Source organism: Salvelinus sp. IW2-2015, linkage group LG4q.1:29, assembly GCF_002910315.2.
Source record: "Salvelinus sp. IW2-2015 linkage group LG4q.1:29, ASM291031v2, whole genome shotgun sequence".
NCBI classification, from domain to species: Eukaryota; Metazoa; Chordata; class Actinopteri; order Salmoniformes; family Salmonidae; genus Salvelinus; species Salvelinus sp. IW2-2015.
This window is the reverse complement of record NC_036842.1, coordinates 70,433,911-70,447,374: the sequence shown is the minus strand read 5'-3', so window position 1 is coordinate 70,447,374 and position 13,464 is coordinate 70,433,911. Positions and strand designations below refer to the sequence as shown.

The 13,464-nt window shown below is 41.4% G+C and overlaps 1 protein-coding gene across 7 annotated transcripts in view; it reads right to left on the bottom strand.

Moving 5' to 3' along the window:
- Positions 1-4,427: 4,427 nt before the first annotated feature.
- Positions 4,428-13,464, bottom strand: part of LOC111962458 (casein kinase I) — a 69,520-nt gene continuing 60,483 nt past the window's right edge. For 3 of the 7 annotated variants that reach the window (XM_023985555.2, XM_023985559.2, XM_070443070.1), the window contains one exon: positions 4,428-13,229. In XM_023985555.2, coding sequence (XP_023841323.1) covers positions 13,041-13,229 — 189 coding nt within the window. In that variant the 3' untranslated portion in view covers positions 4,428-13,040. The remainder of the gene's footprint in view (positions 13,230-13,464) is intronic. The other 4 variants (XM_023985557.2, XM_023985560.2, XM_023985561.2 and 1 more) reach the window with 2 other exon arrangements.

Here is a 13,464-nt window from a genome sequence, read left to right as displayed (position 1 = left end):
CAAGACAAAGGAGATGATTGTGGACTACAGGAAAAGGAGGGCTGAGCACGCCCCCATTCTCATCGACGGTGCTGTAGTGGAGCAGGTTGAGAGCTTGGTGTCCACATCACCAACAAACTAACATGATCCAAGCACACCAAGACAGTCGTGAAGAGGGCACGACAAAGGCACGACAAAACCTATTCCCCCTCAGGAGACTGAAAATATTTGGCAATGGTCCTCAGATCCTCAAAAGGTTTTACAGCTGCACCACCGAGAGCATCCTGACGGGTTGCATCACTGCCTGGTATGGCAACTGCTCGGCCTCCGACTGCAAGGCACTACAGAGGGTAGTGCGTACGGCCCAGTGCATCACAGGGGCCAAGCATAGTCACTTCAATAACTCTACCTACATGTACATATTACCTCCGCGCATTGACATTGACTCTGTGCCGTTACCCCCTGTATATAGCCCCGCTATTGTTATTTACTGCTGCTCTTTAATTATTTTTTATTCTTATCTCTTACTTTTTGGGGGGGTATTTTCTTAACTGCATTGTTGGTAAGTAAGGATTTCACTAAGGTCTACACCTGTTGTATTCGGCGCATGTAACAAATACAATTTGATTTGCCATCTCTGGAGAGACTTGAAAATAACTGTGCAGCAATGCTCCCCATCCAATCTGACAGTTTGAGGATTTGCAGAGAAGAATGGGAGAAACTCCCCAAATACAGGCGTGCCAAGCTTGTAGCGTCATACCCAAGAAGACACAATGCTGTGATTGCTACCAAAGGTGCTTCAACAAAGTACTGAGTAAAGTGTCTGAATACTTATGTAAATGTATAATTTCAGTTTTTTACGTCAAATGTTTTTGCTTTGTCATTATTGGGTATTGTGTAGATTGATGAGGYAAAAAATGATTTAATACATTTTAGAATAAGGCTGTAACGTAACAATGTGGAAAAAGTGAAGGGTTTCTGAATACTTTCCGAAGCATAACATGAGAATCCAATTCCATCTGTCTGATTCATATGTAATCATTCTGCCAATTGCTTTGCTTTTCATTCAGGTGATCATGACATGTCATCATTATAAGTTAACACTTTGTTCTAGTGTATATTAGTGAAATACAGTATATGCAGTATTCCCATGTTCATATTTTCAGTCATCTTTTTACACCTCCAGTTCATTAACATGTTTTGGGAAATATGCTTAAAGGGTTACACATTTTACACAATGCATATCAATTCTAAGTTTATTGGTGGCAGTTACAGTTTAGCAGATGTTATTGAACCCCACAGTGGAGGTGTCATTAATACCCATAAAACCTAGTGGTCAATCAGGGAAATGGTTCCAATCTTTTTTATACCATTCATTTTTCCCATAGGGGATTTTAGAAACACTTCAAATAAGGGCTGTGTTGCGTGTAGGCTTACCCTGGTGTGACGTTTTGATAACAATGTAAATCTCTCTCGGACATGGTGACTGTTAATGTATTCGGCTCTATTTATTCTCACATTCAAAAAAGCTAATTGGCATCAAAATAGACATCATGCAAGACTACAAATACCTGCTAGCACCTGCACATCATCTCTAGCTGAAACCTTTGCGAACATATATTGTCAATTTAAAACTTGCACAAGACAGTTCACAGAATTGTTAATTTAAAGAAATTTTGCCAATTTATGACTACATTTAGCTAACATTTGATAGTTAATCCAGAGATTCTTACCTTTGCCTCGATTTGGCAGTCTCATCCAGATCAGTTTCTGCAGTTCTTTATAATAGCCACATTAGCAGCTAATTAGCATTTCATATATTGATAAAAGTCACTTTGTCCTAGAGAAATTTACACAGTTATCAAATGTCACGCCAGTGTAAGCCTACGCCAAACACAGCCCTTATTTGAAGTGTTTCTAAAAATGAATGGTGGAAAAACAATTGGAAGCATTTCCCTATTTGACTGCTAAGTTTTATGGGTATTATGACTCATACTGTGGTACTCTATAGCGGGTGCAGCGAAATGCTTATGTTATTGGCTCCTCACAGGATCTGTAGTTACGCCTCTAGCACTGAGATGCAGTGACTTAGGCCACTGAGGCACTCGGGAGCCCGATGTACACCAGATACATTTACACAAGATATACTAACAATGTTATGTACAGCAGTAGATATAGAGTGAGCTATGCCAAGAATCTAGTATATAAATAAATGTGGGGTGTATAAACTGTAAATAAAATAAAGTATTCAGTGGCGATTTTAGGATGTAACAACACTAAACAATGCATTAATTGCACTATAACAGTGACATGGTGCCCACAAACTGTTCGGGCCTTCATAAAGKTGTCCCAACAGCAGTCCTAGCATCTGACCACTGCTACAACTGGCTATCAGCGGAGCCTTGTCTGGCAGCGAAACAGTTAATTCATTTTCATTTACTGCCTTTAAAAAAAAACATAGCTGATATGGCTGACTTGTTTGAACAAATGTGGATTCTAATGACAATTGAGATGTACAAACTATGGCATAAGGGGACGACAAGTGGATAAGAGGCAATCCGTAATTTCGATTAAGACATTGAGCGAGCTAGGACAGACGTAACGTTAGTCAATATAACTATTTCTTTAGCACTTTTGAAATGTACAGCAACAGAATTCAGAACATGGGACGTTCTTACTGTGTTCTCCCTGTACACCAAGTCAGAACCGTAGGATAAATAAAGGGGGCATATAAGCAGACAATGAAAGCTCTTACAATATTCAATGATTACATTTCTCTAAAACAGGTTATAGACCACATGTGCACCACCAAGTTAGAACAGTAGGCGAAATTAAGTGGGGTAAATAGACCAAATTATTAGGGTGAGGCACATGGGCTACTAACATCTTACTACACAACATACACTTATGTATACTGTAGCTAAGAAAGTAATACTATCTCCCTGGCATATTACATCATTTATGCAGCAGCATGCAAGACATTTTTGGACTCAGCGTTGTTGTGCTGTGCTCACTTGAACAGGAAGGTGGTGTGGCGGTCCTTTGTGGGCAAATACTGTCATCAAAGTCTGTCATTCTCTGGATTTATGGTGCTTTCAAGACAAACAAGGTCGAATCATGACGTCGGTGATCTTCAGGTCAGAGCTCTAGAAAAAAGCCAGAGTTCCCGACTTGTATTCCGAGTTGGATGACAGTTCAAAACGTTTTTCCCCGAGTTCCAAATTGTCTTGAACTCGGCAGAAGTCATGCTGGATTGACAGCATGGCCAATGTATTCAACCTTTTCTGTCCCATGGTGTTGCGTGTGAATGTTTATCATTTTAAGCTTGGAAAAGAGACCCTTTCAGAAATGTTTTAAATTCTTAAACCCAGACTTGGCCCACAAATCCTCTCCACCAAATAGCAGGCAGGGGAAGCAAAATAGTGATTGCTTTGCCAGTAGATTGTCGATGTGATTCACGATGATGACTGCTTGTCTAGCTATAAAGTGATTTTATCTGTGGCCAATGACCTTGACCCTTCTTGGACAGGCACTTCTAATGTAAATCTATGGCAGCACCCAAGGGGCTTGAAGTTTCAAGCTCTCCCTGCAGATTCTGCAATGACCTAGTGTCCCCATGAGTGATAGAACACTGAGCCAATCACGGCACAACTAGAGAAGATTACCAATGTCTACGCTCTGTATTTTCCACTGGCTGCCCCTCCACCACCGAAAGCACTGAGCTAGACTGAAACACCTGCCTTTAGAAAGCAAGAGACTGTATGTGACTTCATTCACTCAATACATTTGTCTTTACTTTGTTTCCCAACTGATACGTGACACATTCATTCCAAAATAACATGCAAAACAGGCAACACTGTCAGTGTGGTGAGACCATTTCAGGTCCTTAGTGACGTGCAGGCCAAGGAAGTTGAAGCTTTTGACCCTATCCACTGCGGCTCCGTCAATGAGGATGGTGCTCCCTGTTGTCCATGATCAGCTCCATTGTTTTGTTGAGGGATAGGTTATTTTCCTGGCACCACTCCGCAAGGGCTCTAACCTCCTCCCTGTAGGCCATCTCGTCATTGTTTGTAATCAGGCCTACCACTGTCATGTTGTCAGCCAACTTGATGATTGAGTTCGAGTCATGCGTGGTCACGCAGTCATGGGTAAACAGGGAGTATAGGAGGGGGCTGAGCACACACCCCTGGGGGGCACCCGTGTGGAGAATCAGTGTGGCGGAAGCGTTATTGCCTAACCTCACCACCTGAGGGCGGGTCGTCAGGAAATTTGTTTTTATCAAGAATCCCAATTAGCACTCTTCCTGGGGTCCAGCAACATTAAGGCAGCTATATACACAAATAAATATAAAATTTCATAACACATTGTGTCCTCATCAAATGAAACTAAAGTGTATTCAAGAATCCGAATAGACTTCAAAAACTTTGAAGGAAACACAGGGCCAAGAGTAAAGGTTAAGAGAGATTTATTTTACATAAAAAAGGGTGCAAACTTGATTTCCCCTTTAAGTTAGGAGGGAATAAAAAGTAAGATTTTGGAAAGGTCCCAAGACACATTTCACTTGAGGCTTCTGGGGGCGAAGGGGGTAGGCATTTTAAGACAGAAAGAGTCTAGACCTCGTTTCTTTCTGTAAAAAAAAAAATCTTTCAAAAACCTGAAAAAAAAAGGGGTTCTTCACGATTGGAGCCCTTAACCAGGTTAAAGCATTCAAATACATTTTGAAGTAACATTCATGTTTCAACACAGTAATATTCATAATACAATTGTAATACTTGACTCATATTCATAGCTTTGAAACTATTACCAGAACAGGAGACAGCTTTGAAGAGGGAGAAAAGAAAAACGGATCAAGAAAATAGACTCCCATTTGAACATAATCAACTTTACATAATTTACAATTGAAAATAATCAGTACAATATTGCAGTCTTGTCTCTAACCACTGGAGGTCTACAGTTTAAACAACTCTGAACGTAATGTCGGAAAAAGTCTACCTCACTTGAGCAGTCTTTGCAGCTCGTGCCCTACACATTTGTGGACAAATGCAAGCAACCATCGATAAATGGTCTCTCCAACACTGAGGAAGTGGAGAGATTGTCTGGAATGACAGTGAGAATGAAAAAGGAACCAGCAACGATGAAAATGGTCATTAAGGCCCTGATGGACCCGTTTCATTCAAGCAAGATAGTATTCTTTAAAAATACACAAAAGCATACCAGTACAATAATAATTGTGCTTAAAGCCAATGAGAAAACCTCAGGTTGAATTAATCTACCCCTAGATGCAGAAGACATGACGAGGATACAACTGGTCAAAGCAAATCTGACTCAGTGTCGTCTTCTAGTTGCTGATGGAGAGGGTACCAAGTCATGCCCCCCCGTAGCATCTAGATCATTTATAGGTGACTGTACATATGTACATGTTGCACAAACTGTGGCAAAACATTTCAAGTATGTATTAAAGTAAGTGGTTCCATTAATATTAAGGAAGTACAATGACAAGAAAACAAGGATGCCAAAACAATAACTTTGGTTGTTGGGATCAAGCAAGAAAAGCAGGTCAAGAATACTTAATGAAAAAAATTATGTGTAATCATAAGCAATACTACTATAGTAGAAGCCTCATGAATTCTTAGTCACGTAAATTATCTAAAGCAAAATAACAGACCTTTTATGTAATGTCAGAAATACGCAACCATACCAATTCTGAGATGGTATGGTTGTTACACAAGCACGGCCTGGGAAGACAGCAGGTAAGCAATAACATGGCAAAAAACAAAACAATATTTCTGAATGGTTTCTCCAAAAGCACTTGCAATGATACAGCTAACCCACCAAACGCAAGTGTCAAAATGGCACCATCTTAAGAGCAGAGAATAGGGCTCATGTCTACAACATGTTAACATTTCAGCACCCATGGCACCAGAGGAAGGTTAGAGGTCATGAAGCTGGCACTGGGGAGCAAAGACTGAGATGACAGAACAAAAAGTGTGTGCGTGTGTGTGCTAGAGACAGTAATGGCTTTTCTCTGAGGTATACATATTCATAGTCAGCGCATCCTGATACAGTGAGTGACATCTCAAACAAACCCTGCCATCGGAGGAGGTTGCGTTAACATGTCATGGAGGAAAAGGAATGTGCAGCGTCAAAATTACCCCCAGTGGGATCAGAAGGCTGCATGGGCAAATATATACTGCCATCAGGGGGCGTGTGGGACTCCGGTGAATAAGCCAGTAAAAGTCCTCTGGTCTTCACTAGTTACCCTAGCCACGAAGTCATAAACACCCCCTACTTCTACGATTTATGTTCTTAAAAAAGTAATTTTAAACCTACCTCTAACCACACTGCTAATATTATGCATAACACTAACCTTAAATMAAGACCAAAAAGTGTCATGCATGTTTACGATATAGCCAATTTTGACAATATGGCTGTGGTAACTAGTGGAAAATATATCCTCTGTTCTCTCAAGAAACACTGGGGTCAGCACCTCCATGCAGCACCAGTGTCATAGAAAGTCAAAAGGCCTGGGATAAATACAGTCCTTTCTCTCTTCCTTCAAGTAATCACTGATTGGACATGACTAGACAGGTGAAATCCATACGGGAAAAGCCATTTCTTTCAACTATCACGTTATATATCACTAATTACTTCAAGGAAGGGAATAAGCCACCAAAAACAACATGGTGAAGGAGAGAGAAAGGGAGAGATCAAGAGAAGGAGAGCGACACCACATGACACAACAGCCTAAGCCTTTTACCCACTTCACAATTATCCTGGTGTGGTCAGCAGCGATGTCTGAAAGTCTGAATGATAGGTGGGTGAATCAACTGACCATCCATGAATTAAGGTCACTCACAAGCACATCATTTAGTCAGACAATGGCATTTGAGTAAATCCTGACATTCCACTACTTGACTAAGACTCGTCCCACATCTTTCAATTCAAGTACGTTTGAAATAATTTAAACTGCAGAGATACTTACTCAAGACATACACTTTCAAGGAAGAATACAACATTTGCACACAGCACAAAAAAAACTGCTTTGTTACTCAAAAATATACATAGCTTCTGTTTGTCCATCCCTATAAAAGACAGCTAGAGAACTGACTCCAAAGATAAAAACGTATCATAGGAACGTATCACACAAGCCCGTGTGTCTGTCTGTGTACAAGGGAGTTATTCAATAGAAGCATAAGGAAATTGACAATTCTTCCAGCTTGACTCAAAGCCACAGAGTTCTTTCCACCATTTCCATAACACACAAGTGAAACAGTGGATAGTATCTAGATGGTAGAGAGCGAGGCTGGCATTCTAACTGCAGTCAACAGTAGGTACAAAATAAGTAGTGCACTCAAACGCTGTTTAAATACTTCCCCCCATGAAAAAGCAAGATCATTCAATGATWAAAAAAATACAAATTACAGGACATCATACATTTTCAGTTCACATTGACAACACAAAACAAAATAAATTGAAAACAGACAAGATAACCACTCAGGAGTAAACACTGAGGTTTACCAAGAGGGTAGAATATTATTGTAAAATGTAGCATTTCACAACCTCAAATGTTTTGACTGCAGAGAAACACAAATAAGCATATCTGAAGAATAAAAAAAGGCCCTTCACTTCCTTTCACTCTGATGACCTTAGAGGAAAGAAATTGAGGTTCCTCTATTTGAAATCTTCAAATTCTGCTTTCTCAACCTTGTCTGCGCTAAAATTGATTTAAAGTGAGAGACCACAGTGTCACCTCCTAAAACGCAACCATTTCCACAGGCTAAATAATTTTGACCTCTAAGGGGCATTGAGGCAGCTGTATAGTCTCCCTCTCTACAGCTTCCATTTCTTAAGTCCAGGTCTTGAGCGTCCACACCGCAGCTCCATTTTTTGTTCTAGCCCAGCAAACACACCTGATTCAAAAATAATACTAAACTAATCATTAAACCTGTAATTAGGTGATTCAGGTGTTCAGGCTGGGCTAGAACAAAAATATGTAACACCATAAGGTACCCCAGGAATCCAGTTGAGCAACACTGCTCTATAGGAACCAGACTTGTCAACATGTCTTCTTATTGGCTGGTGTGTTGTTGCAGTGAACAGATGCCTATCCTGATAGGCTCTGAAGAGAGGTGGTCTGATTAAGGCATTACATGGTAAGGCCAGCAGGAGGAGCAGTAGCATCTAAATCAATAGGAGAGCCAAGTCTGTTCTCCTTGTCCCAGATTCATTACAAAACAGACAGACTGGAGGTAGAAGCCACCCTAAAGTGTACATCTGGTGTCAGTTCACTCTAGCCCAATCCTAGCTTTAAACATTGAGGTAAAAAAAAAAAAAAAATCTACAACTGACCTTAGATCAGCATTTGGAAGCAACTTTTCCTAAATCCACACAGAAACAAAGTTAGGTGTTTGTGGATAACAGGGACCAGTTTACAGGTACCGGCAATGTTACCAAAAGCAATGCGAAATGCAACTCATAACAGATCTATTGGTGATACTCCCCCCCAACATTTTTTACAATTGGCCAACATTTTTATTTTTTTTATTTTTACAATTGGCCAACATTTTTATTTTTTTTATTTTTACAATTGGCCAACATTTTTTATTTTTTTGTTTTTACAATTGGCCAACATGTTTTTACAATTGGCCAACATGTTTTTACAATTGGCCAACATGTTTTTACAATTGGCCAACATGTTTTTACAATTGGCCTGAAATTGAAAAGCTGAAAAGGAGTGGGTGGGTAATAATGACCAGTGCATCAAACATGGATCTAGAATACAAATCATTTTCAGTTAAATCTAAATCTGGTGTGGTAACATAATAGGTCCTCTGTTCACACACATCCCTTTGGTCACTCGCTGCGGTCTAACATTTTTCTTGCATATCATTGAAATTAGCACAATTGTTTTTAACACATATGGAGGCAGCAGGCAAATTTAGTGATTGTTTAGAGGTGAATTGGTACTCATCAGGTTTTTTTCTGGCAAGGATGCATTAGAAAAGTGCTTCTTTTGGTGTTCCCTCCTTATCTACCGTTTCTTTCTGCTTTGACTACTTATGCCAATCCCAAATCAACCTGCAGACCCTTCTTGATAGATTTGAAAGAATCTGTGGCATCTTTGCAGATCTACAAGGGACCATGGAGGTGTCTAGGGTTGGAGCAAGGTTACTTCAGGACTAGGAATCATCATCTATAATGCCTTCTTCAAAAGACAGTCAAACAGGGCTGAGTGGGAGGAGCTTCGTGGCATATGAACCAATTAGCCATTAGGGCACATTCAAACAAACAAACATCCACACCTACGTATGTACAGACATAAATTTGTATGAACAAAAAGCAAAAGGGACAGCTTAAGACCGGCTTTTACTGTGGATGTGAGTGGGTTTGGTGAGAGAGAAAGAGGAGACACAAGAAAGAAAGAGAAAGGTGATAGAGGTCTATAGACTGCTAGACTGGTCTCCTCACACCTGAAAAGAGAAATGGAGAGGGGAAGACTTGACTTTTGATCTCCGCTTGAGCAAAAGAAAGAAAAAAAACTGGGGCAGATGAAGAGATGTCCTCAGGCATCCTCCAGTATCCAGAGGAAAGGTCAAAAGTCAAATTTAGTCATTCATCCATTCAGCCACCGAGAAAGAAAAGAAAAGAAAGGACTTTGTGGCCAAGGTCTTCATGTGTATAGTAGTTCCATTCAGTAGGTCCAGGTCAGTAAGAATCCCATTTTTTCTCTTGTAATAACAAGTCTCTGTCACAACTCCCTCCCAGAAATGTCCCTTCATTAGTTTCCTTAAAACCAAACTCGCTCAGCGACACCGGACAGGGTAGCAGGAGATCATTTCTGCCGTGGAGTGTTCTTCTTCCGTTTTCGCTTGAAGAAGCAACAACACCTGAAGAGAAAGGATTAAGAGACAGAAGAGGAAAGTTACTTGACAATCTATATCTCTCAATATTATGCTGCAATCACTCCAAACTTACTCAACTTCAAATATGTAATTAATGTGAACATTTAACAGTTATAAAAATGGAGTGRGAGAGTGTGACGTGAGAACAGAGCGAGCTTGTGATGGGGAGGGAATAAACCCAGACTGTATGCTACCCAGCTGGCACAAAATGTTTCCGTAATGTTCTACAATTAGATCGAACAAGGTTGCAGGCAGGTTACTGTATAACCAACGTTGCAGTTCTTTGTGAACCCCATACGAATGCCATCACAAATCTGTTCTTGACGGAGAGAAGCACTGTGTGGCTTTGGCCTTAGTCTTTCCAGTTGAGCTACATAATCATACTTTAGCTCCTCTTAGTAGTGTGAAAAGGATATTAGTCACTCCATGTGAGAAGCCTCAAATCCAATATGAAAGCAACATTGTTATTTGTTTAATGGAATGTCAAGGGTGAAGCCAATAAATCAACACAGTGCTGGATATGTTGTCTGGTGCTAGTCTGGCGGTATTCGTTTAGTGCTAGTCTGGTCCACTCCCTTTGAATGGCTGATGTGTATGGGAGTGGGACTCACCACAGGTTGAGCATTTTCACGCAGCTACAGAGAGAGTGTGAGGGAAAAAGACAGATTAATACTGTACAGAGATCGAGACAACGATGCAAGATAGTCCTTGTGCAAGGTAGAACCACATGCATGCACACACACGTAAGAGTGTGGCTGGGCAGAGTGGGGGAAAGGACAATCATCGCAGTTCATGCAAGGGAAACTAAAACAAAGACAGAAAGGTGAAAGTATACGAGGGGAATTTTGTTCTTTTTTGTTTTAGCTAGAAAGTGTATTTTCAGACTAAAATAATTCAGATAATCAGAAATTTTAAGAATGTTTGAAACTAACTGAACCAAAAGATTATCAGTTTACCACCCGGTCCCGACAGGTTCCTGCCACAAGAGACAACTTGTTTGGACATGATTTTATCCCAGCTCAGGCAGTTTGATTTCTTGCATCTAATACACTTTCACGGTACTTCAAACTGGTTGGAATTGGACAGCTAGTCAGTCTCATGGACTGAGCAAGAGTCATAGTAAAGAAATTACCCAAAATACCACTAATAAGTCGTCTTCCAATACATTTCTTCAACGTCTTCAGTGACATTTTTAACCTCTCCCTGACCCAGTCTGTAATACCTACATGTTTCAAGCAGACCACTATAGTCCCTGTGCCCAAGAACGCCAAGGTAACCTGTCTAAATGACTATTGACCCGTAGCACTCATCTGTAGCCACGAAATGCTTTGAAAGCCTGGACATATCTTCATCTGCAACTGGATCCTGGACTGCCTGACGGGACGCACCTAGGTGGTGAGGGTAGGCAACACCACATCGATCACATTGACCCTCAACACAGGGGCCCCTCAGGGTTGTGTGGTTAGTTCCCTCCTGTACTCCCTGTTCACCCAAGACTGTGTGGCCACGCACGACTCCATTACCATCATTAAGTTTGCCGACGGTGGTAGGCCTGATCACCTATGACCACGAGACAGCCTATAGGGATGTCAGAGACCTGGCAGTGTGGTGCCAGGACAACCTCTTCCTCAACGTCAGCAAGACAAAGGAGCTGATCATGGATTACAGGAAATGGAGGGCCGAGCATGCCCCCATTCACATCGACAGGGCTTAAGTGAAGAGAGTCGAGAGCTTCAAGTTCCTCAGTTTCCACATCTCTAAGGATCTATTATGGTCCAAACACACAAACGCAGTCGTGAAGAGTGCACAATAATGCCTCTTCCCCCGCAGGAGGCTGAAAAGATTTGGCATGGGCCCTCAGATCCTCAACAATGTCTACAGCTTCACCATTGAGCGCATCTTGACTGGCTGCATCCCCACTTGGTATGTCAACTACTTGGCATCCGACCGCAAGGCGCTGCGCAGAGGGGTAGTGCGTACGGCCCAGTACATCACTGGGGCAGAGCTCCCTGCTATCCAGGACCTCTACAACAGGCGGTGACAGAGGAAGGCCCTAAAAATTGTTGAAGACTTCAGCCACCCGTAATAGACTGTTCTCTCTGCTACCGCACGGTAAGCGGTAACAATGCACCGAAGTCTGGAACCAACAGGACCCTGAATAGCTTTTACCCCCAAGCCATAAGACAGCTAAATAGTTAGTTAAATAGTTAAATACCAAATAGCTAACTGGACTATCAGCATTGCACTAACTTTTTTTACTCATCACATATGCTACTGCTACGTCCAAACGGCCTCAAGTGCAGACCACGTGTACGGCGTTGTGTGGGTGAGCAGTTTGCTGATGTCAACGTTGTGAACAGAGGGACCCATGGTGGCGGTGGGGTTATGGTATGGGCAGGCATAAGCTATGGACAACAAACAAATTAGCATTTTATCGATGGCAATTTGAATGGACAGAGAAACCGTGACGAGATCCTGAGGCTCGTTGTCGTCCCATTCATCCACCTCCATCACCTCATGTTTCAGCATGATAATGCACGGCCCCATGTCGCAAGGATCTGTACACAATTACTGGAAGATGAAAATGTCTCTGTTCTTTCATGGCCTGCATATTCACCAAACATGTCACCCATTGAGCATGTTTCTGCCAATATGTTTCCTGCCAATATCCAGCAACTTCGCACAGTCATTGAAGAAGAGTGGGACAACATTCCACAGGCCACAATCAACAGCCTGATCAACTCTATGCGAAAGAGATATGTCGTGCTGCATGAGGCAAATGGTGGTCATACCAGATAGTGACTACTTTCCTGATCCACGCACCTACTTATTAAATATATATATTTTTAAAGGTATCTGTGACCAACAGATGCATATCTGTATTCCCATTCATGTGAAATCCATAGATCAGGGCCGAAAACATTTATTTCAATTTACTGTTTTCCTTATATGAATTGTGTCTCAGTAAAATCATAGAAATTGTTGCATGTTTATATTTTCGTTCAGCATATTATTCAGTGTTTCACTTTTCTATTATTTCTCTTTTCTTTCTCTCTGCATTGTTGGGAACGGCCCGAAAGTAAGCATTTCACTGTTAGTCCGCACTTGTTTAAGAAGCATGTGACAAATAACATTTTATTACAACTAAAAAACGAAGTGCTATCGAAAGGGACAGATGACCAAGCAAAAATGGGGAGAGAGCAAGCTAGCTACGACAGGAGAAAAAGCGTCAGAAACGTACTTGGCCTCATCCACCACCTCCACTTCGGCCTGCGCTGCGATAGGTGCGTTGGAGTGGGCCGTCATTGGGTCATCGGCGTTCAGTTCCCCATTGGTGGAGCTGACCACCTGAGGCACATGGGAAAAAAAGTCACATCAGTCATGCAAAAATAAAGATAATTCTGCTAGGATGACTAAATGCCAACATTGACATTGCGTCGTAAGATTAACAAAACACGGTCATGATCATACTATAGCCCAAAGTGTCATGATAACATCTTGTGACAACCAACTTAACACTGTCACGAGTCACATAAAACTGTTACTCATGTATGCATGTTGGCTAGGTCTACTGCTAGCTAAC